A 23,295-nucleotide genomic window follows, 5' to 3' on the forward strand; every position below is an offset into this window, starting at 1 on the left:
ATCATCACAGCGTCTCGTCATTTTACTTGGACACACACCATGCTGATACCAAGCCATCGATGCTTCACCGCAACAAAACCCGAGAGAAAACCGCAAAGTGTACACGTGTAGAGGTGCCCCCCCCTGATATGCGAAAATCTCGGTTCAACACCAAATACGAAAAGAAGAAGAAAAACCAACAGCCAACGAAAGGAAAAAGGAAAAAGAGAAAGAAAAAAGTCATCTTCGAGAAGAAGAGAAGGAAAAAGAAAAAAAAGAGGAAAAAAGAATTAGGTTTCCTTCCGCCATTTCCGCGCCAACGATCAAAACATGGCAGCGTTTTCCCTGGCTCTACACTAGTAACCATTGACACAAGGCAGAAACGAGGGCGGAATATGTAGGAATATCCTTGCCTAACCACGTGCGGACTACGGCACAAGAAATGCATACATTTGACTACACTACATATGCACCAGTTATCACTGTTTGAAAGGCTGGCGGGATGGGATAATCTATTGGATCGGAGCATGGCAAGTGCAGATGTGTGTAACCGTCACGACCACCATTCATTGAATTAGTGTTACCTAGTACATTATCCTCAGGGAGTCCGGAATACTGACTACGGATTACCATCTTGTTGGGAACTAAGGAACAAGTGCTTACACGTTGATGATGATGATATTAGGTAAACGACATGAAGAAACCTCAAACGCCAATGGTAGCTCAAATCGTCCGAGACAACTATCTGACATGGTTCGTTATCATCATCGCGGTCTGTCCGGATAGGTTCCATACTCTCAAAGACCATAAGATAATGCCACAAGTCCATAATTCAGTTTCAACTTGCAGTCCAGTCTCACTTTCCCATCCTTCCACGGCAGGGACCCGTTCGACTTCTCGTGCTTTGTGCTTTCCTTGTGCTTCGTGCTTGGTTCAACCAACGTTCGGGTAGCTGCAACATTGAAAGATTGCTCGCAACTACCTAATTTACAAGCAATTGGCGTAACCAAGATTACTTATGAAACACATCGATTGACTAATTGATTGCTCACATTTCCTCTTATTCGCATGACCGTGTTCGACCGACGACCAAGCAAATCATCGAAATTACCATAGCGGAAAAATATGGCTGGCGTCTAGCGTAGACGGGGGGTTCTGCACCAGATATTTGATCTGCACCAGATTTCACAGCTGGGCCAGACGATTTCATCTGGTCCAGACGACTGAGGGGAGCATTTGATTGGCTGAGAGGTCTTCTCCCTTTTCCCCTCTGAAGCAGTGCGCTAAGTGTTCAAATTTCAGCAATCCTTTACAGCGAAGTCTATCAAGTGCACGGACCATGTCAAGGAAGCTGCTGATTGTGACAGCTAATGTCAATGGGATGGTGATGTCTTACAGCAGTCATGCTCGCGCGCACGGACCGCCCATTCAATCAACCCTGCACGCCAGGCAATTACAACACCTATGCGCTGTAACAATACGCCAAGTCCGACGCACCTAAAGCGCGCACAATTGAAGCCATCACGAAATCACAACACCACGCAGTACGCAATCGCACCGCACCGCACATCACAAAGACAAATGCAACAAGATAAACCACGAAGACAACGAAATGCGACACGTAGCAATGCACACAGAACAATTGGACAATCCGTTATTTTCATTCGCACTATAGAAGCAAGACATCGGGCCTAATAGAGGTAGTCTTGGTGACAGTAATCGTGACAGGTGCAATGGTGGTAGATGGTATATGTTCTACCGAGACAATGATCGGCTTAGACGTAACCGGCACGGTAGAGGGTAATGCGCTCTTGGTAGAAATCGAGAGGATCAATTGACTCGTCAGCAATCAGATCCTCAAAGTCGAAATCATCGTAATGGTGATGATTGGACCGAGCACCACGGCCACCCCTCTTGCCGCGCCCTCGCGATGTTTCCCGGCCGCCTCTAGCATGGCCAGGAGGTGTGTCGGCGGGCGGGCTATTGGCAGCAGCAGCACCGGAAGTACGAGATTGGGACCGTGTGCTCATACGGTTCGGGTCAGGAGTAGCGGATGCCTGCTGGCGAGCCCTGCCTCTAAGTGAGCCGCGGGTAGATGCGGTCCTTCTGAGTGTAGATGCTGGTGCTGGGGTAGATTCCTGGCTGACTTGTCGAGCTCTTGATGCGGCAGTCTCCATAGTGAAAGAAGGCCTGGGTCGAAGCTGTCTCTGTGGAGTACTCGTGGCCACGGGTGCGTTGATAGCCGGTATGGGTAGGGGAATGGGTAGTGGTTTGACTGGGCTTTGGTGTGGACTTGGCCGGTGCTCGAAGTGCTTGAATGGCGATATGGCCTTGTTCGGCGACGAGTCGGGTATGGGAGATAGGCGGTACGATTGTGCGAGGGCAGCATCTTCCTTCTTCCTGGCCTCCTCTGCATCACGAGCAGCACGGGCAGCATCTTCCTTCTTCCTGGCCTCCTCTGCTTGACGACGACGACGATGTTCCTCGGCCGCCTTCTTCATTTTCTCCTCGTCCTCTGCTATCTTTTGCGCGGCCACGGCATCACGATGCTCCTGCTCTTTCTTTTCCGCTGCCTCTTTTTCATCGAAAAACGACGCCTTGATTCTACGATAGGCGTAGTCGATGTACCCAGTCTTTGCTTCCCATGTCTGAAGGTCAGCATCAGTAGAATTGTCGACCAAATCCTTTTGAGCCTTCAATTCATCGACGAATCTCTCGGGCATATCGCTGGCTTGGAAATCATAGAGCGATTCGGAGTATAGAGTTTCATACTTTTCCTGGGCCGTAGGCGGGGGCGGCGGGGTAGAAATCTTGCATAGTCGACGAAGATATCGGAGGATATTGTCGCCTCGGACAACCCAATCGATGTCGTGATTGTCGTACTGAGAATCGACATATTCGTCCAATTGAATGCGAATGTCACTGCTGAAGCTACGCCGCAATAACTCGAGCTCTTGTATAGCCTCTGTATGCTTCTGTATCTCAGCATCTGTCTTGGGCGATGGAGGCGAACCGATTAGGGCGGGCGACGTTGGAGGTTTGGGCGACACTGGTTTGGGCGACATGGGGGCGGGCGACACTGGTTTGGGCGACACGACCTCTGATTCGGATCCGGAACTTGACTCGGAGCTTGATGACTCGACAAGAACAAACCTCGGCTCTGGCTTGGTCGGTAGAGGTAGAATCTCACAATCAATGAACTGCATGGTGTTAGAGGCAAATGCAGACCAGTTATTTCCGTTGGCTTTGACTTGTTGAAGCATAAATTCGTTGATCCTATTTTCCTCCTTTGAATCCCTTGGGAAACGTTGCCTAGCTTCCATCAGCTTCTGTTGCAGTTTGTCGTGCCATTTTTGATCGTCTTCGGTCTTGACGCGTGGGATCGTTGACTCTCGTAGTTCCTTGAGGAACTCTAAGATATTCTTTCCCCGCGTTGTCCAGTCGATGGAATCTTGGTTTTGTTCGTTGATGAAATCGACTGCATCTTGTAGTTGTGCGTGTCGACCATGCTCGAACAGAAACTTTTTGGTGGCATTGATGTCTGCTACAACTTTGTTGAAAATAGCTCGATCTTCTGGGGTTTTTGCCGACGGGACAAAGATACGCGGGAGCTTGTCGGCGATGGGTTTGTCGGCGATGGGTTTGTCGGCGATGGGTTTGTCGGCAATAGGAAGTTCGGTAGCCGGGGTCGCCTTTGGCTTGTATGGTCCAATACTGGGAGGAGGTATTGGAGTTTCCTTGACCGCTTTGATAGATTCGATGCTGGGAGCGGGAGCGGGAGCAGTCTTAGGCTTTGGCATCGGGAATGTGGGAGCGGGAATTGGTGTAATCGTCATCGGCTTAGTCGGTGGAAGTTCCATCGTCTTTCCGGGCGGCGGGGGCTTGAATGGAGTGTTCTTCAAGTGCTGTGCATGGCGCTTCAACCCCATAAAGAAATCGTCGAAATTGCGGGCCGTGTCTCGAAGCACCTCAATGTGCTTGAGCAGCATTGTCTTTTGTGGTCTCATTTCAGGATCCATCATTTGTTCATTCAGCCAAGCCATGATTGCACTGTGCTGATCCTTCGATATGACCAGTGAATGTCCCTGCGACGATGCTTCTAACGGTCGCTTTTTCCCGGACGACTCGGGTGGCGGGGGGTCCGGAGTCGGCGACTTGAAGCGTGCTCGCTTGGGTGGCTGTGGTTGGGATTCGTCCTGTTGAACAAACATCTCGTCATCGAAAGGATCTGGAACATCGACACCTCTAACTTCGTCGTCATCTGACACTCCGTAGAGATCATCCTCGACATTGGTCGTCGTCGTCGCAAGGTCCAGATATGCACCGCTTCCCACAGGCATTGCATCCGGAGAGCTGCTGTCACTCGATGGAGATGATGCCTCGGGAGGAGGGGAGTGCGATGTGCCATGTTGCTCCCAGAATGCGGTAGGATTGAATTGAGCTTCGACAGCTGGTGTCAAAAGAGGCACATTTTCGCGCCAAATGAACGTATTCAATTCGACTTTACGAAAGTCGGGGTGAACGGACAGATTTTCGAATGTAGACGAGGCCTTTGCACGAGGATCCTTCAACTTCAACCAGTTCGATGATTTGTGCACGAATTTGACATTGCCACGGCCATGCTTGATCATGTTCCTCTGTTCAAGCATGTAGACTTGGGCTACCTCTCGTAGTGTTTCGATGTACACCTTCTTGAGGAAAAAGAATCGAAGGGAGTTTCGATCCGTGAAATTCTGTTCCCAGTCAAGATAGGGTGTGATGAAAGAGAATAGGTAGGAAAACAGCGACTCGTCTAGCCTGGCATATGCCCACTTCTTGGTATGTTCGACGTCGTGGTCGTAGAAATATCCATCCTTGTCGAGGTCGGCATATTCGATGTGAAATCGAAAGTCTGACTTGAAATCCCTGACCCAGCCAATGACTGTCTTGTAGAATCGGTTCCACAACATCTCTTGCTTGTATGTGCCAAACCGTTCCATTGTATAGATGTATAGACTAAGAAAAGTCTCGCTTGTTGTCGGAACATCAGGAAAGACGGTGTGGGCAACGCATGCAGACAAGGCATTCGAGCAGAATACGAAGAAAATCTTTCGATTGAGGGGATCGATTCGGTTCTTCATCTTGTTCAACTCGTCGTCTGATGGATTGGTCGGGTCGGGCTTCCACTTAATGTTCGTCATGCGAAAGTCGAGATTTACGATCTTGAGGAAGCTAGATCGCTTGAGTGGGCGAAATGCGCCGGGATAGGCTTCTTGGAGTTCACTGTACAGCAAACATATTAGTACTAAGTATAGGCGGGAACAGTACTGGACATTTGAAAAGTCAAGGCGTACTTGATGGTGTGCTTCTCTTTGCTACCGCGCAGAATTGAGCCCGATGCGGTGGGCTTGCGCCGCGTTGGTTCAGCTGGGGTGCGGGGTAGTAGCTGTCTGTGTCGTCTTGATGCTCTTCCGCTAGACGCGACGCCAGGGGCAGAGGCACTGCCTTCAGCAGGCGACTGGTTTGTCGGTGCAGATGCGGGAGTCTCATGCATCGTGTCGGATGGCTGCGGTTGTTGAACACCAGGCGACTGCGAGGCACCGGGTGCTTGGACATGCTGCGATGATGATTCGGTTACCGAGATGGTTCGCATTAAGCAGCACTGCAGTAGATGGATCAGCAACTTACCTCGGTCGTCGCGCTCTCTTGGTGTTTGCGTTTACTAGCCGCACCACCTTCAGTGCGCAACGGAGGCGGGGGGATGCCTTCGTCGTCGTCTGCCATGATAGCGAAGATCGTAGTACTTGAAGATCTAGTTGTTGTTGTTGCTGCCAGCAGACACGTCTGGAGATGGAGGAGGTAAAGACGGAGGGTTTTGATTTTGCGAAGTTGATAGATTTTATTGCGGAAGTGGGCGCGGCTTGTGCGTTGCTCTGGTGAATGCCGGTCAAGTTAGTGAATGGCACTTGAAGGCACCGGTGGTGAATGGATGGTGCGTGTAGATTCTGTTGCCTTGGACCGTGTTTCGTCTCGTCTTGTCGCGTTTACTTTGCCGGCTCGTCGAGGTGCCGGCTCGCCGATGTGCAAGTGAATGGTAAATGTAGGTGACGCAGGTCCACTATCAGCGCGGACCGATTGCTCAGACCATCTCAATAACTCGACAAGACTGGGAATATCCAACTGCTCACAGGCGCCGATCGAAGTCTGTATCATCGTCGCGTCGACCCAAAATGGGGAAGCAGGGAGATCTCCCCAGGCGCAAGCCTCGCCTGCCGGGCAGGAAACATCGCCGCAGCGCAGACCCAGAGGAAATTCAAGACCTGCCTGAGCAGCAGAACAATGACCAAGATCAAGAAGTTCAGGAAGCCGACGAGCGACAATATGGCCAGGATATTATGATGACTGACCCCGCATCCTCTCCTCCGAGTCATTATGGCAACGTCGATTCCGCAGTCGAGGAGCCGGTCGAGGAGGGCGACGACGAGATGCAAAGCATCGAATGGATCGGTGAATCGAGTGCACCGCCATCGCCAGCGAGCGATCAAGAGTGGGAGACAGAGTCAGAGTCTAATGATGACGACGACGGTGAGTTCGGGTCTTCCCCTCGTATGGAACAAAATACAAGTATAGAGGTACTAACTGATCTCTAGCTCTCGTTGATGTCGATGAACTCCGAATCGGCGACCTCGAGGATGCCATAGCACAGGCAACACAGTCCGGCATATCGCTTGACGATGTGTTAGGCGCTGAAGATTACGAAGACATCGTTGTCGCAGTGGAGTCTGAGCCTTTCGACGAAATCAACGCGCCTCGGCCGGAAGAGGAAGAAGAGGGTCCTGGTTTTGGGCGCCCACGCGACGAGGGCGACACGTCGATTCTCGTACCATCGCGACAGAACAAGTCCGTCCAAATGACCGCATTCGAAATGGCGTTGGCGACGTTCGTTGATTTGACTGGGCTTAGTCGAAAGAATTGGGAGGCTCTGCGGGAGGCCCTGTTCCTACTGCGCGACGAAGCTGGCAATGTCCCCGAACCAATAAGATTACTGCCACCGCAAAAATCAACACTCCTGAGCCGAATGCGAAATCGACTGCCGATGATGCACATGCGGGAGGCCGACATCCCGTTGAACGTCGTAAAGCTGCCGACCCTACCAGCCAATGTCAAAGACAACGAGCGCCGGAAAATCGAAATATCTCGTATACGAGAAGAGTTAAAGAAGGCCGCCAGTACAGCAAAGAAGACAGAGAATCGTGTTAAGCGACACGAGGGGACTGTAGAAGAGCTCCAAGAATTGACGTTGGCCGCGGACCGTGCAAAGGCGAGATTGGAAAAGTTGAAGGCGAGTTCGACGATAGAGCTAGCTCGGTTGGGCACAGAGTCACAGTCAGCAGACAGCGATGCGGGTCCATTGCCGGTTGTCACCACCCCTCTTACATTCTTTGACCCACCCACATTGTTCAAGAATATCGCGGCTTCCGATCTTGGTAGGCGAGCCCATTCTGGCCCAGGTCATTTCGTGGACAATCCCCACGAATTCTTCGAGTCCGACGCCTGGCTATCGTCGGTGCGCACGACATCCGGACAATATGCGCATATTATATTAGACGGTGGCGCAAAGGGTCCGGTCATTTTTCCATGCGACTGGATCTACTACCGTTGTACCAAAACACCGGATCGTTGTCCACTAGCATGTAACAACGTGCCAGACGAGTCTGTCCATGCTAAAGCGCATATTGGTCGTGTGCATGCCGTCGGGTTTGACCATCGGGCAAAGAAAGCATGTACCCCAGACCGCGACCAACTCTGCCTGCGCATTCAGGAAGCCCATAGACGCGGAGCTATTACACTCGACAACGGCATTACACCCGAACAAGAAGCCAGAGAGCTCATTTTAACCGACAAATTCACATATATCCCCGAAACGAAGGTGTATGCACATGTCGTCACAAAGGTGTATACGGATTACTCGTTTGGCGAAGATCATCGGGATCCCGGCCTAACAATCAAGCCGCGACTGGGCGCAAGACAGAAACAACAAACACCATTTCCCAAATACGACCAGCCAGTACGAAGTCTATGGGACCAGAGCACACATTTCTACATGGTCCGGCGAATGATAATGGGGACAAGTCGAGACGTCGTACCCATGTGCCACACACACCCCCCTCGGGCTGAACTAGAGCTTGACCAATTTTCTCGCGAGGTATTCGAATACGAATGGGACCAAGCACGCGAAGGACGTCTCCCAGTAATATCATTCCCTCACATTGATTTTATCGATGGATTTGGCGTATTCCGTAATTCCTACCGTACATTGATGGGGTATTATTTTACCCCAGCGGGCTTGTCAATGGAGGAGCGTATGAAACCCGGCAGCGTCTTTCCCCTGCTGCTTGGACCTCATGGTTCTAATTTCGGCGACATCACCAAAGCATTGACAACAATGGCGCATTTGGACAAAGGGATGATTGTAGATTTGCCCAGAAAGATCATCGGCTCTGAAAACAACAAAGTCAGGCTGTGTGCATTTCCCATCTGCTATACTGGTGATATGCCACAGCAAGCTGAGAATTCAGGATTCAAAGGTCCACGCGGCACTAAATTCTGTCGATGTTGTTTTACCTTTTCTGGTGCTGGTAAACCCACTCGAGATACCCCTGGTAACCCGGACGCACAGATCAATTTTGACATTGTCAACAATGGTCGTTACCATCTACAGATCATGGAAATGCAACGATTTATGGCATCATTGAAAAACGCCAGCAATATCAACCGATATGGCACTCAATGGGGAATATCCAACCCATTTCCTGCACTAGCTCAACTATCACCAGCACTCGATATTGTAATGAGCCGCCCTCCTGATGCCGCGCATTCAGAGTTTAACGGCATTGCATGCATGGCCCACCTACTATTCTGCTGGACTCTATTAACCCCAGCGGCAAGGATGCAGTACATTGTTCAATTGCAGACATGGCCATTCCCACCCGGCTGGCAACGTCTACAATCGCCATACAAACATCTCAAGAGTTACAAAATGAGTGATCATGGCAGATGGCTGATTATTATTCCCGCGCTGCTATTGCATTGGTTGAAAAGAGACCATCTCATTCAGAGGTTCTGTATACGAGCAGAAACAGAAACCGGCAAAGATCCAGTAGATTTGGTGATCGAGACACTGGCCAAACTGGCTAAGAGTGCTACTTTATTGATGGGCACTAAGATTTCAAAACATGACCGTCGCCGACTGTCAGAAATAGTATATGAAGCTCGTCACTTATTTAACCAGCTTCATGTATTCGCAACCACTAGTGCATCTGGGTCAAGGGCTGCATCAGGCGCAGGGACTCCACTTGGTGGTGGTGATACACCCACGCCGGCGCCATCCCAGGTAGAAGAAGACGACGAAAGATTAGGCAAAACTGATAATATGACGTTGCGACCGAATGTGCATATTGCAATGCACTATGGGGCGTTCACGAAGGAATACGGCTTGCCAGTTAACTGCAACACGTTGACAGGCGAAGACATGCATCGGTAAGTGAAATATGCGGTGGCTGAATGAAAAAGGAAGGAGTCACCGAAAAGGTACAAACAACAGTTCTGCAAAATTTGCAGAAATCCGTCGCATCGTACCGTCACGTGACTGTGGTACCTGACGGAATGCACCAAAACCGCGGCGAGCATGCGCGGTATGCAATGGAACGGCGATGTCCCGACATCATCAGCATTTGTCGCATTCTCGAGCGCTTTTTGTTAACGACTCTATTTGGACAGGTATTTCAAAAGGAGAGTATACGAAACCAACTACTCCAACGTCGAAAAGGTGTTGTTAATGAAGATGAACTTCCAGGAGACGATACGCCTTGTCCTCCTCAACACCCACGAAGATGCCGATCCCGAACTGACCGCACAGATGGCGGAGCTGCACCGCAAATGCCCTACCCTGTTCAACAGAACCCTGTCGCATTCAGACCGCAATGAAATGCGAGACAAGGAAGAGGAACTGGAATACGACATCGACATGCCCCAAGCCGACCCAAACCACCTGTCGCCAGCCGCCATCAACGGTATTCCAGTGAAAGAGCTGAACCTCATCACGCATATCGCCAACGAGGGTCAGCCGCTGCCAGGCTTCGCCACGATCGACTACATGACGACCACATGGACCAAGCTGTTGCGACATGCTTACCGGTACGACTATGGTGCGCCACCCGATTACCCACCGGTTTTCAACGAGCACAGGAAGATCCAGTTCTCGCGCAAGCTGGCCTTCACAGACAGGTACGTACCTCGAGTCCCTACCCCATTTTGGCAATCATGATGCCTCTGTCGATATTTGGCGATTGTACCCGATGCCAATATGCATTTCACCACTATTTTTCACTTTGATCATCCTTCATTCCTTCAATCGATGCATTTCCATTGATCCAAGCACATTATCCATCACATCAATCAATTCTGCACAAATGAGAGCTGCTTCGACATTGACGTGCCCCCGCGCTGTCGAGCACTGTCTATGCAAAAATCCTGTGTTCGCATATGCCAAAATCGCATACAAAATGCTTCGAAATTACCCTACCATTTCCCTACATTCGTGTGCTTCGCGCATTGCATACTACAGTCCCATTCCAATTCCATGATTAAGCACATCGACCGACCTCAAACACCTCAATGTCCATTTGATGGCGCACACAATGCGCGATGATATGTTGATGGCTACATTTGGTGATTTTTGTTGTGAACATCAGTGACTTGACCATGGCCAATGTCGCTACATGGTGCTGTCTGGGAGGTGTGGCAAACGGTACAGGGCGACTAACAATATGCTAACAATTTCGAGACTGGCAGTGCTTCAAACTATCGGTTCAAGTTCAGTTGTAACGACTATATTAAATTTGTCTACCGCTACGACAACGAGAGTCAAAGTGAGTTTCGCATCGGCCGTATCGAGCATATATTTGTCATGGACTACTACAAAGCCAGGCATATCTTCGCCCTCGTTATACCGATTAAGCGCACCAAAGCAAGGCAACCGCTTCTGGACCTCGAGATCGTGGAGGAGATCCCAAACGAGCCCATCATCATTGGCATTTCGGCAATTCGCCCTGTTTGTTTGTACATGGTTCGTGTAGAAGGAGTAGGAGTGGTTGCGGTGGACTGGGATGTGCACACGCTCTAACACCGACAGCAGCGCTCACAGCCCAGCGACATCCGACCACAACATAAACTTCGACTGCAGTGTTCCCGAGCAATACCTCCAGTGATACCCGTGAATGCGTGTTGGGGATATGTTAAGCATATGAGTTTACGTCCGTGAGTTCCTTCATCGAGTGGTTGTACTGCACTGACCTGATCGCTTGTACATGGCCAACGGCGCGCGACAACGACATGACGTGCAATAACGATACCGACATAGTCACAACCTCCTTCATCCGTGCTCGAAAGACCGACTGCCGTGAGTCCTCAGGCATCAATCAACAGATCATGTACTGACGTGCACCCAACACAGGGGAAATCTTCAATCCGATGTTTTCCGGAGCGGACCGGTGTGCATGCACTTATGCCAGCAAGTCATTTCCATCTGTTTTGCCCGTCTGCAGCAAGATAGACAGTCGCATACTAACATATGCTAACTACAGGAACAGGCAGTTCAAACACGCAGCCCGCACGCATTGCATAATGCACCACGATTGTTCATACCACTAGTCTCAATCAATCAATTTCTTTGTCTCTCGTCTCTCATTTCCATCTCATTGCCTTCATTCGTGTTCTTGCAGTGCATGTTCACAGTGATCGCCTTTCTTTGTGTTCTTGCAGTGCATGTTCACAGTGACCGCCTCTGTGCCTTCTTCTCTATATGTGATAAACAACTAACAAAGACAGCGAACATTGACTTCAGCTTGGTGTATGTCAACCAATGTGACGGCGGGCATTCAATCCGGTGTGCAGCCGTGTTGTGTGGCGACCGTCCGTGTGACGGCGGGCATTCAATCCGATGTGCGACCGTGCGGTGTGCAGGTGGCGCCGGTGTGGGCATTTCATCCGATGCGCGACCGTGCGGTGTGCGGCGAACATTCTTGTGCCGGTGTGGGCAGTCAATCGGTGTGCGACCGTACGGTGTGCAGCCGCGCTGGATTGACGCGCAATGTAGAAGCGCAACCAGAAGCGCAGCCGCGGGCGTGAATTGGGGGCGCGGTTCAGAAGCGCAGCCGCGGGCGTGAATTGGGGGCGCGGTTCAGAAGCGCAACCGCTAGCGTGGTCCGTGCGCGGGATTGGGGTCGGGGTCGGGGTTCGGGGTTCGGACGGAATGTAAATTACCAGATGAAATGAACCTGGGTACCGTACGTGCAGCTGTAAGCGTGACGACCCGCCTCCTATCCGCATATATGGTCCGTGCGCTCGCGTTATCGCAGGCCCGCACCCGACCGGCGGTTCCAGCGAGCGCCCCAGCGCGTTTTCCAGCGGTCTGGGTACCAGGAACTGGAACCTGGGAATCCGACCAATCAGGGGCTCTGCTTAGGCGTCTGGTTCAGATGAAATCGTCTGGTCCAGATGAAATCGTCTGGTCCAGTTTGCCAGACTGCTCTAGGTACTGAGGCTAGCCCAGAGACCCTCATCTGCGCTAGATTACCTCCCTATATTTCCGCTGCGGTATCAATAGTACACCCAAGGGTAGGTGACATCTTGTCGTAATGTTTGTACCCGTCTCACCGTCTCACCGTCTCACCGTCTCGCCGTCTCACCGTCACAAACCGTAGGTAGGTATCAATGCGCTCCAGTCCTGGTGAGAGTGGGTTGTCTGATGGTGCTGACTGATAGTTTCAATCCCAACTTCAAGTTGTGTTCACTCTGAAACGAGTGAGGGGGTTACATCGCAGCTGCCGTGTAGTGTATGTACCTATCATCATGTTATGGTAGCAAGAAACGGATAAGATGTGGCACACAACCAGATCCCATTCCCATGATCTCTACCTATCATCCCGCCATTGACATCCTTCCGTTCCGCTCATTGTCCGTCCAAGGCCGCCTCTCCGTCTCTCCCACACGACACGCACACGACACGCACACGCACACGAGCGCCCCCCCCCCCCCCCCTTCCCACCCTCTAGCTTGACTGGACCTGGTCTGGTCTGGCCTCCCGCCTACGCCCGCCACGCCCGCCTCTTTCTTCCTCCTCCTCCTCCGAATGTGACAAAAGCCAAAAAGAGGTGAACGTGATCCGGGGTCGATTGGTTGGCTCACTGCCTTGATTGGTTTTCGAACCCCAACCACCGACACCAGACGCGCGTGTCTGGCCTGACACTTGACCCCCCGGAACCAGGATGGGTAATGCCCAGTCCACTGTCTGTTCTACCGCTCTTCTGGAAGCTTTCCATTTTCGTATGTACCGATGTTTTTTTTCAATCTTATCCGGTGTGACGTTCGGGGAAATCCGTCCATCTACCTAGCTAGTCGTCTACCTGGTCGTCTACCTTTCCCGTTGTGGAATATTTAAACGAAATTCAAATCCAAATCGATCGCGCGACGGGGGTTTACTTATTGAACGTTTATCCTTGAATAAGGTACCCAGGTACATAGGTAAACCTGCCCGGGATCATTGCATCGAGAGATCGCTATCTGTAGTGCAATCTTGTTCCATGTTCACTACGTACCTCTACGTACATACTAACAAACATTATTTTGTGTGCACGATCATTGATGTCCGGTCTAAAACAAACCTGTAGATGTACATGTATGTAAACATCATGATCGTGGAGAACATGTACCTCAAGGGGGGAAGATACAGGTATAGAAGCATTATATCATAGGCAACGCCGTTGGAATCGGTGAACGGTATGACCATTCCGAGATGTTACTCTGCCTAGGTAGGCAATGTAGACCAAGAGTAGTTGTGCGCATATGTCTCGCTTCCCCAGAGTTCTAGGCATACGTACCTAGACAAGGGGTGAACATCTTCGTACAGTAGATACCCCTGCTTTTGCAACCCCCTCCTTTTGCAAAAATCCCCCCTTTTGCTAAAGAATCTGGTTGCCCGCAATCCCTCTGGTAGTTAGGATTGCTAACTGCAATTTGCAACGCTCATAGCCCGAATTTGCAAAAGCAGGGGTGTGATTTTGGTGGGGCGGCACACTTATACCCTTGTACCGAGGGGATAGTCGCTCCAGCTGACCCACTTTTTTGGTCATAAGGGTAGTCTACCAGTGGTTGAGAGGCCTATGCTTGGTCTGTGCACAAGTACCACCTATTGCAAAACCCCCCCTTTTGCAAAAAAATATGGCTGCCGGAATTATTTGCAAAAGCAGGGGTATCTACTGTAATCGGATATCTTTCTTCTTTTTACTCCCGTTTACAACTACCGAAGACGAACGAGGGCATCGATTGGTGACTTCTCTTTAGACCAGTTTTAGCGGTCTACGCTACCTAGGTAGGTACCCTTGACGGTACATTATATCGTAGCATTAAGACAGTGTGATCGATATGCCGGGAGACTATATTTGTGGAGAGCAGTTATGTAGTAGCATCGATGTTTCTCTAATGGTTTGTGAAACACAGTGCTTGGATACATCTTATCTTGTGTTGTCAGAGATATGTACAGCTTGTTCATCGCGGAAGCATACCGATCATAATAGGTTTTCGATATCGTCGTCTCCTGAGCCGAGTTCCGAAAGCTACCTACCTCTAGCGTACTGCAAGCAGTGCGGTCCTGGATTACATATCAGTCAGCTACGATATGATATGATATGGAATGCCATGCCATGATGTTCGTGATATGATAGCAGTCTGCGAGATCAAATTAACGATGGATTCGCTTCGGACATTACTCCGGCGTAAATCGAATAACCTAGCAGCGGAGAAAATAAAACCAAACCACAGTTATACGTCATCCAATCTGGGGGTTCGCTCATCTGTCTCTCTCTCTCTCTCTCTCTCTCTTAACTTCCCTTGGTCGTGCCTCTGAGGGCGGACAGACAGGCTGAAATGGGTTGGGGAAACAAAAAGAAAGAGACCATGGAACGATTCCGCGATTTCCATGAATCAATCACTTGGCACACTCCTCGGTAGGAGAACTACCGAATGCACCAGTGCTGGACTTGGTCTAGTGCCTCTCTGAAACTCACCTAGTGTAGCTCTATTGACGATAGCTTCAGTGTGCAAGCATGAATAAGCTTCAAGCTCACGAATCCAAGACCTATGGTAACTGACGTCGCACTTGGACCAGTCGGAGAGACTCTATCATACTATCTGTCTTGATCCTTTCTTTAACCGTCGTGAAATTGTTTACTGAAGATCTTACGGAAACTGGGAGACACAATGAACCATTTTAGTAGTAGCTTGCTCGAGGTAGTAATGGTACGACATGTCGTATGCCGTGGCAAACCCGTTGTGAGGAATATCAAATCTGTTATATGGCGATTATGATCCCATCAACATCTCACCGCAATCTGCAACGCAAAATCATGGCAGCATACGTATTGTACGGAACAGGCCGGAAGGGGGCCGATTACCTAATGCTGAACCATCAAGGGTCCTCGGCGGTGATGTTGTGGGATAGGGTTGCAAGCCGACCTTGATAAACGTCCGTTCCGTGGAGCCGGCAGGGAGCTGATGGAGATTGATGGTTGAAACATGGTGGAAAGTGGAGATTTGCCATTGAAACCCAAGACGGGAGCATCACGGACCGCAATGCGACGGGGACGAGCTGGAGGTGGATTGCGAGGAAATGCGGTGCCGGTGATCCGAATGGAACGGCACCGGGAGATGAAAGCTCGTTGCTGTGACTGATGAGGATGGGAAATTACAATCAAGACCACTCACACAAGAAAACGGGCAGCGCTGGACATCGCGGTGGTTGCCGACTTGCCAGAATGACGACGACGGCGACAACCTAGTCTGTTGATCACGAAATCAGTCGTCCAACAGAACTTAGCCCTGCTCACCACAGCAACAGAAACATCAGCGTAATGTCACCACTGTATGTCACATCACATCCCGAGCCATGATAACTGAAGCTTCGTTCTTCCCCACGTCGCCCCCCTCAAGGAGCGAACACAGTGAAAAAAAAGATTTGTTTTGGTTCGACATCAAAAATTACGGCCGGAACGGCCCCGAAGGACAATTCATGACGGCTAGCACCACGATGTGCAATGCAGGCTCTCCGCCATACTACGCGGTTTTCTTGATCTCCGCGCAGTCAACCAAGGTAAGTATGAAGAAAAAAAAGAGGAGAAGAAAAGGCTAAGAAGTGGGAGGGGAGGCCCTGTTTAAGTAGGTCTTGAGAGATGGCCTGTGCACGAGTGCAAGCTTCCCTGCACCTGGCGGAAATTGCACTTGCGCACGGACGTGAAATGGCAGAGTGATGTCGGCAGGCAGATACTGTCAAGCAAACAGATGGAGCAGATGGCAGGCGGCAGGCAAGAGACGGGGAGAGGGCCGGAGACAGAAGAGGGAGGTTTGGACAGAACATCCTCTAACAATCGAAAACCACCAGGGAATCTTGACAAGGCATTCACTCTTGATATCCATCATTGCTCTTACAAGGGCACAATACTTGCTGACATTGTCATCTTGAATCAGATGTTGAGTTGTTAAACCTCAATGCCGTCCATTGGTCCCACCGCGGACGATCAGTTCCTTGGTGACGTCACTCGTTCCTGACAGGCATCAAGGCACTAAGACCGGACAACAACACTTTCCTATGTGATCGCGTCTTCCTCAACACCGCAACAAATCTGAATAAACCGTGGAACATAATTCCAAATTTCGCAGTTGAAATCGAGTACCATACCCTCCCACAGAAATCAAACCGCTACAATCACAAATGGCCTCCCGAACCCTCTTCACCCGCGCTACGGCCCTCCTCCGGGCCAGCGCCGCCGCCACAAACCAACCTGTCCAAACCGGATCCATCATCTCCATCTCCATCACGAGATCCACTCCTCCCCTCATGTCAGTGTCAACCCGCGCCTACCACCCCACTGCCTCCCTCCAAACAGCCAAAGACTTTGAATCCGACCGGACCACGCTCCGCCCAGCCAGCTCCGAAGGGACCGTCTCGGCCTCGGACGACGACGTGGCGCACCTCGACAAGACGGCCTTTGACCCCAACAAGACCAGGCCCAAGGAAGAGACCGAGTCAGCGGGCAAGGAGTCCAACGGCAACCCGCTTGAAACTTCGGGTGCGAACAGGAAGTTCTCCAAGCCCCAGGGCGATAATCCTACCGAGGGCGACATGTCCAAGGGAGAGAAAACGACGGCTGGTGGGGACAAGGAGAAGAAGAAGAAGAAGAGTGGTGGGCCGGCGGCGGGGAGTAAGAAGGGGGGAACGACGAACTATCATGGGAGTAAGGAGTAGGAGGTTGAGTGCGAAGGATGGATGCTTGAGGGGATTGAGACGGATGCGAGCGATATCGTTTACATAACAGGACTGGTATGAAGGAACAGGATTCTGCCAGGAAAAGAGGACTCGTGTTAAGGAGGAGGGTGCTGCCGCGAGATAATGGAGGATCGATCGCCATGACGGATTATACCGGGGATGAGAAGACGGTTATGGGTTGCATCTTGCGTTATGAGATATAATGGATTCCATTTGTTGGCTTTTGTTTTGTTATGTCGATGGTATGGGAGATGGTACAGGTACAACAGGACTGTTGCTCCTATCGGCATATAGGCCTAATAGACATCGACATCATGCTTGCTTCCTGGTACTCAACATCAATCATGTGACGCTTTATATATATATACATCATCCATCCAGCGCAATGTGTTCACGTGGTATACCATCCATCCTTGGAAACTCCATTCATTCCTCCTTCTCCTTCCTACCCAATCCCTCAAGCATACAGCCCATCCATATCATCCTCCTCTTCCTCTTCCTCTTCCTCTTTCTTCTCAATCACCACCTCCCTCCTCTTCCCCATCTCCTTCCTACACATCGGACAAGTCCCCTTACTCCTCAACCACGGCCCCACACACTCAAGATCAAACCGATGGCTATGATGACACGGCAACTCCACCACCAAGCAATACTGATCATCCAGATACCTCTCGGCGCAAATCGGGCACTGCTCGTCCTCCTTTAGTTTCTTCCGGTCCACTCTGTCCAGCCCATCCAGAAACTCTTGCGAGACACCCTCGATTTGCGTGGGCGGGCGGTGGATGTCCTCCTCCAAGGAATCGATCAGCGAGTTGAGAAAGTTGCGGTTTTCGTCGGTCGGTGCCGAGAGGGCGAGCACGCCCATTTGGTCTTGGAGTAGTCGGTAGAGGGCGGCGAGGTCGACGGGGTTGGGGGTCGCGTGCGGGTTGTTGTGGTGCTGCGACTGTGACTGCGAGGAGTTGGAGGTGGAGGTGGAGGGTTCGGGAGCGATGTTGTGCAGGTGGGAAGTAAAGGTTGACATGTCGACTTTGCGGCGGCGGGGGGCGGTGGAGGAGGGTTTAATGTTGTGTTCGACTGGAGGGTGAAGGATGGTTAGTGATGCGCTGGTGGGAAGATAATGAAGAGACGGGGGAGGGAGAGCGTAAGTACCTTCGTATTGGGTCGCCATTTTGAGTAGATGTATGCGCCGAGGCTAATTTGGGTATGCGACTGTGTTGAAGGATTGGAGACGCCGGGAAGACTCGTGAGGATGGTGGTGGTTGAAGGTTGAGAGTCGAGTTGAAGCTGCGCAGCTCTGCCCTGTGACTTGGGGTTTGCGGGGTGTTGAGGTGATACCGACGCAATGCTGTTGGGGCTTGAGTGGAGGACTTGGGTCGCTGTGTGAGGACAATAATCCGATAGCAACTAGCTGAAAAAGATGAACCTAGATTCAGTTGATGGTGTCGCAAGACTATATAATTTGGATATATCCCGAAATGAAGACGATGCGGATGACCTGGATACAATTCGTGCTGCAGTGGAAATAGCTTCGGCGAGACAGGCAGCTCGAGGTGACGCGGGGCTTTGGTCCCCTGGAAGCATCCACTGAAAACACGCGTGCAATGGTGCCTGCGTCGCTTTACCTAAACTCCCGTCCAAGTGGCCCGTGCCCTCACAGCACATCATTTATGCACCCCAGACTATGGTAGGTGCTTGTGCCTGACGAGCATAAAGAAGGCCTGGACCTGGAATGATCCCTGGAGGTTTCCTTTCCAACTCTGGGCGCTACATACAAGTGCCGCTGACTAGGGTAGCGTTGTTCCTTTTCAGAAGATATCGTCATTTCAATAATCTCTCGGCACCAACACTTGATCCAATTTTGGAGTTGCTCTTTTCCCCTTTTTGTGTTACTCGATACCGAATACAGAGACATTGTGCACTAATCCTAATCCACAACGCGGCAAGATGTGATTGCCCCCACTCGATGGAAACCAAACATGTCCATTCATTCATACTGTACCCAGCTCTTCACTCTTTTCCTGTTGTTGGTTGTGTTCTTGTGAATGGACGGGATGACATCATGTCGCCCATTGGACGGTGTTCCTTGACAAAACAAATCAGCGCTCCAGGCTCCTTCCCGTGTCCTACTCAGGTACCAGCCAATCCCTTTTTCAGATGGCCAGTCCAGGCCAGGCCTCCATCCCAGCCCCTTGACAGCTCTCGTTTCAACTTTGCCCGATCCCTTGGTTTGGGCTGTTTTGGCTGATATTTAATCGATCTTGTCCGTGCTCTCTCTTTTCCGTCCCTTTTCCTAGAAACCATTGATCAATACAACATCTCTGTCCTTCATTTATGAATACCTACCTGAAGTAAACAAAACAGAGAGAGCAAGATGCCCCCTCTCAACACGGCGACGATTGGCATGGCTGTCACGCCAACAGTCGTCTCCACCCTCTTCAGTCATGTAAGTCTTTTTCTTCGTTAGTATTCTAACTGTAAACGCAGTCTAGAATAATCATCCCGTCTTCCACTTTTAACTTGCGATCCACCACCGGGAGGAACTTTAATTTTCTTTCGGTCACAACAAAGAATCCACACATGGTTAGTTTGTTCCCGTCTCTAACATGACTCAAATCAGTACCTCGACCGCAAAAAAGTCCGCCAAAAACCCACCGAGCGACTCTCGTACGACGAAGGCCTCCACCTAATCCGTTCCTTCCTCGCCTTTGCCTCCACCCGTCCTGTCGAAGAACTCCAGGCCTTCACCGGCCAATGGGTCCCTCATCCTTCCTGGGTTCGCGTCGATGAGGTCGAAATTCCCGAAGATAAACTCTCCTACGCCGCCAACCTTCTCCACGAACAGCTCGGTCCCGAGGGTATTCGCCGCGTCGGCGGTCGCGAGTGGTGGCAATGGCGCAGACCCAAGAGCCCGTTGAAGGCTGAATGGATCGAGATGAAGGCCGACTACGAAGAGCGCAAGAAGAACGCAGACCCGGGCAATCGCGTCATGTTCTATATTCATGGAGGCGCGTACTTCTTTGGTAGTGTCAATGAGCACCGCTTCATGATCCAGAGACATGCGCGGAAGCTGAGGGCCCGAGCGTTTGCGCCCGAGTACAGGCTGGCGCCGCAGTTCCCCTTCCCGTGTGGACTGCAGGACTGCCTGGCTGCTTACCTGTACTTGTTGACGCAGCAGGAGCCCAAAACGATCATCTTGGCGGGTGATTCGGCGGGTGGTGGCATGGTCTTGTCGTTATTGGTGATTCTGAGAGACCAGGGCATCCCATTACCCGCTGGTGCAGTTTTGATCAGTCCCTGGGTCGATCTTACGCATTCGTTTCCCAGTGTTGCCGGAGATTGTCCTTTGGACTACGTTCCGCCTTCTGGGTTCCATCATAGGCCGTCGAGGGCATGGCCGCCACCGGATGAGGATGAGATGGAGGAGCTCAAGAAGATTGCCATTGAGCAAAAGAAGGGCGACGGCGTGAAAGAGGGCAGTTCGGATTCCAACAGCGGCATTCCCACCATTGGCGACGTTATCGACAAACCCACTCGCTTGTCGCTCATGATCGACGGCCAACAGATCGACATCAAGGAGCAGATCCAGATGTACACCACCAATGAGATGCTCAACCACCCTCTTGTGAGCCCTGTTCTGCAACCTACCCTGGGTGGTCTCCCTCCTCTCCTTATCATGACCGGCGGCGCCGAGATCTTGCGCGACGAGCAGATTTACCTGGCCCACAAGTGCGCCAACCCCGAGCAATACCTTCCACCCGAAGCCATGATGGACGAGCCCGCCTGGGCACAAGTAAAAAAATACCCACCAACCGACGTCCAGCTCCAAGTCTGGGATGACCTGTGCCATGTGGCTCCTACTTTAAGTTTCACACGGCCAGCCAAGTACCAGTTCCGAGCCATCGCCCAATTCGGCGCTTGGGCACTTGCTCGCGCTCAGCGGACCGAGATTGACATTCTCGATGATGACGATATCTCTGTCATTTCCGGCCACGAGGGCGAGGATGAGTCCGATGACGCTACCCACGAGCCTGCCGTTGACCCAACCCAACCTAACCTGGATCCCAAGCCGATGCCCAAGAAAAAGACTAAAAGGTCCAAAAACAAGAGAGCCAAGACGATTGCCGAAAAGGAGAACGAGGCCAACGCCGTCGGCAAAGCCGGCGACCCTCTTCCGCCCTTCCACCATCACATGATCCGCCAACGCGTGACCACCACCGGTCTGCTCCTCCCCCTTCCTGAGCATTCTGACCTCCCAGCCTGCTGCATGGACCGGAACGCCATTGGCGTGATCAAACCCGGCCCCGTGCGCAAATGGCTCGCCCACAAGAAGAAATTCGATTCCCGCTTCGCCTCAACCAAGTCCAAGGTTCACAAGCAGAGAATCAAGGACATGCGCGAAGGCGGCTACGAAGTCTTTCCTGGCGGTGACGTCCCTCCTCCCTCTGCGCTCGCAGGCCGCAGAAAGATTGGCCACCGCGAGGAGGACCTGAAGAAGGACAAGAAGAGTTGGGGTCTCAGTCTCTGGGGCGTATGGGGCAGCAAGCACGACAAGATGACTGTGGCGCGCGGGGAGAAGGCCGACCGCCGAGACGTTTCCACCAAGACGGTCCAGGCGGCCGACGGCGGTGAGGGCGCTCGGAGCTACTCCGACATCAAAAACCAGGAAGGGACCGGCGTCCAAGGCAAGACGGCCGCGGGCGTCGAGCGTCCCGGACTCGGAACCAGAGCGTCGGGCTCTAGATACAAGAGCGTTGCGGACCAGGGACAGACGGGGGAGCATCATCTGCATGACGATGACGAGCACGAGCACGAGAGGTCGCAGATCGAGGATATCCTGGCGTACAGGAAGGGAGAGCTGGAGGAACAACATCATCAGCCTCCGGAGGTCGGGGCGACGGGGAAGAGGCCCATTGTGGATGGACTAGCCACACCATTCAGTCTAGGCAAGAAGGCCGAGACAGCTAGCATGATTACGTTGCAGAGTGGCAAGAGCAGGATGACAGCGGGCACCGGCGTTCTGCAGAGTCCGCCGGGTACCAGCGCTGGTGCGTCAAGGGACAACTTGTCGCTGATGCCTGGTGCTGCTGATGACGCCACTTCATTGGCCGAAGGTGATAGTGAAGCAGCAGCAGCAGCAGCTGGAAACCGCACTGGTGGAAGTGCACTGAAGCACGAAGTGGAGGTTGACACCGAGAAGATGGAGGCTAGCAAGGCTGAAGAACGCATCGTCCCCCGTGAAGTAGAGGTCAGGAACTATGCTACCCACCCACTGGATGCCGCGAGGGGAATCGGCATGTCGTTGCCTACGCCTCTTACGCCCGGAACACCAGGGACGCTGGGGAGCAGGCCGGGATTGGATCGGTTCGTGACTGCTGATGAGTTTTTCAGCACGGGGGGTACTCCTACTCCTACGGCTAGTGAGCCCATGCTTAACGGTGCTTGATTTCTGAGTAGAGGTTTTGGATTGTTTTCTTATGGTTTGATATCCCTCAGGTTTGAGTCTGATTTAAAATAGATATCCTTTTGCTGTTGTTTGTCGATTTGGGTTTGTGGAAGAGTCAATCAGTCAGTTTGATACCTGTCCATCAAGCGAGCGAGCAAAGGGGGGAAGCGGTTTGGGGTAAAAGTGGAGGGAATAATTGGTCATCTATCGCTATTGTTAGTTTCACTTAGTTAGTTTTGAGTTTGAGTTTCCTTGAGTTATGATACCACTGTTTTACTAGTAAGCGTTTTGTCAATGAGTTGCTAGTGATGCGTTTGGTAAGAAGTTGTTCGATCTTTCGTGATGATTCTTTAAAGAGTCATCGTACCTACTTTACTAAGTCAGTCTTCTGGATTTAGGTTTTGGGGTATGGAATGGCGCGATGGGTAGGTAGGTAGATAACGATGCTGAAACCCCCCCAAGACTAACCTGAGTTCTGTCCTTGATTGTGGCTAGAAACGCGAACCAAAGACAT

General features: G+C 51.5%; 5 protein-coding genes across 6 annotated transcripts; 3 read left to right on the top strand and 2 right to left on the bottom strand.

The window, feature by feature from the left end:
• Window positions 1-1,621: 1,621 nt before the first annotated feature.
• Window positions 1,622-7,552, bottom strand: NCU09968 (the record flags this gene model as incomplete). 2 transcript variants are annotated; one of them, XM_011396719.1, is made up of 6 exons in its annotated part: window positions 1,622-2,384; window positions 2,433-5,241; window positions 5,313-5,575; window positions 5,647-6,525; window positions 6,599-7,318; window positions 7,410-7,552. In XM_011396719.1, the coding sequence occupies 4 exons, from the start codon at window positions 5,740-5,742 to the stop codon at window positions 1,755-1,757; spliced, it is 3,798 nt and encodes a 1,265-aa protein (XP_011395021.1). The 2 variants fall into 2 exon arrangements, with proteins under 2 accessions (XP_011395021.1, XP_011395020.1); XM_011396718.1 differs by lacking the exons at window positions 6,599-7,318; window positions 7,410-7,552 and having other exon boundaries at window positions 1,755-5,241; window positions 5,647-5,742.
• On the top strand, window positions 6,189-12,147 carry NCU09969 (hypothetical protein; the record flags this gene model as incomplete). Its single annotated transcript, XM_952918.1, has 9 exons — window positions 6,189-6,543; window positions 6,609-8,026; window positions 8,522-9,352; window positions 9,483-9,498; window positions 9,563-9,653; window positions 9,739-10,245; window positions 10,813-11,086; window positions 11,381-11,419; window positions 11,848-12,147. 9 exons carry the CDS (start codon window positions 6,189-6,191, stop codon window positions 12,145-12,147), a joined length of 3,831 nt encoding a protein of 1,276 aa, XP_958011.1.
• Window positions 12,148-16,475: 4,328 nt separating this feature from the next.
• On the top strand, window positions 16,476-17,721 carry NCU07061 (hypothetical protein). Its single transcript, XM_955057.3, has one exon. The coding sequence runs from the start codon at window positions 16,784-16,786 to the stop codon at window positions 17,315-17,317; it is 534 nt and encodes a 177-aa protein (XP_960150.2). The 5' UTR covers window positions 16,476-16,783; the 3' UTR covers window positions 17,318-17,721.
• On the bottom strand, window positions 16,764-18,931 carry NCU07060 (hypothetical protein). Its single transcript, XM_955056.2, has 2 exons — window positions 18,488-18,931; window positions 16,764-18,412 (listed from the first exon to the last, which is right to left on the bottom strand). The coding sequence occupies exons 1-2, from the start codon at window positions 18,504-18,506 to the stop codon at window positions 17,796-17,798; spliced, it is 636 nt and encodes a 211-aa protein (XP_960149.1). The 5' UTR covers window positions 18,507-18,931; the 3' UTR covers window positions 16,764-17,795.
• A 320-nt stretch (window positions 18,932-19,251) lies between these two features.
• Window positions 19,252-23,246, top strand: NCU07059 (lipase/esterase). The gene is made up of 2 exons (XM_955055.3): window positions 19,252-19,781; window positions 19,956-23,246. Exons 1-2 carry the CDS (start codon window positions 19,710-19,712, stop codon window positions 22,779-22,781), a joined length of 2,898 nt encoding a protein of 965 aa, XP_960148.1. The 5' UTR covers window positions 19,252-19,709; the 3' UTR covers window positions 22,782-23,246.
• Window positions 23,247-23,295: the final 49 nt, after the last annotated feature.

Source organism: Neurospora crassa, linkage group VI (genome assembly GCF_000182925.2).
Source record: "Neurospora crassa OR74A linkage group VI, whole genome shotgun sequence".
Taxonomy (NCBI): Eukaryota; Fungi; Ascomycota; class Sordariomycetes; order Sordariales; family Sordariaceae; genus Neurospora; species Neurospora crassa.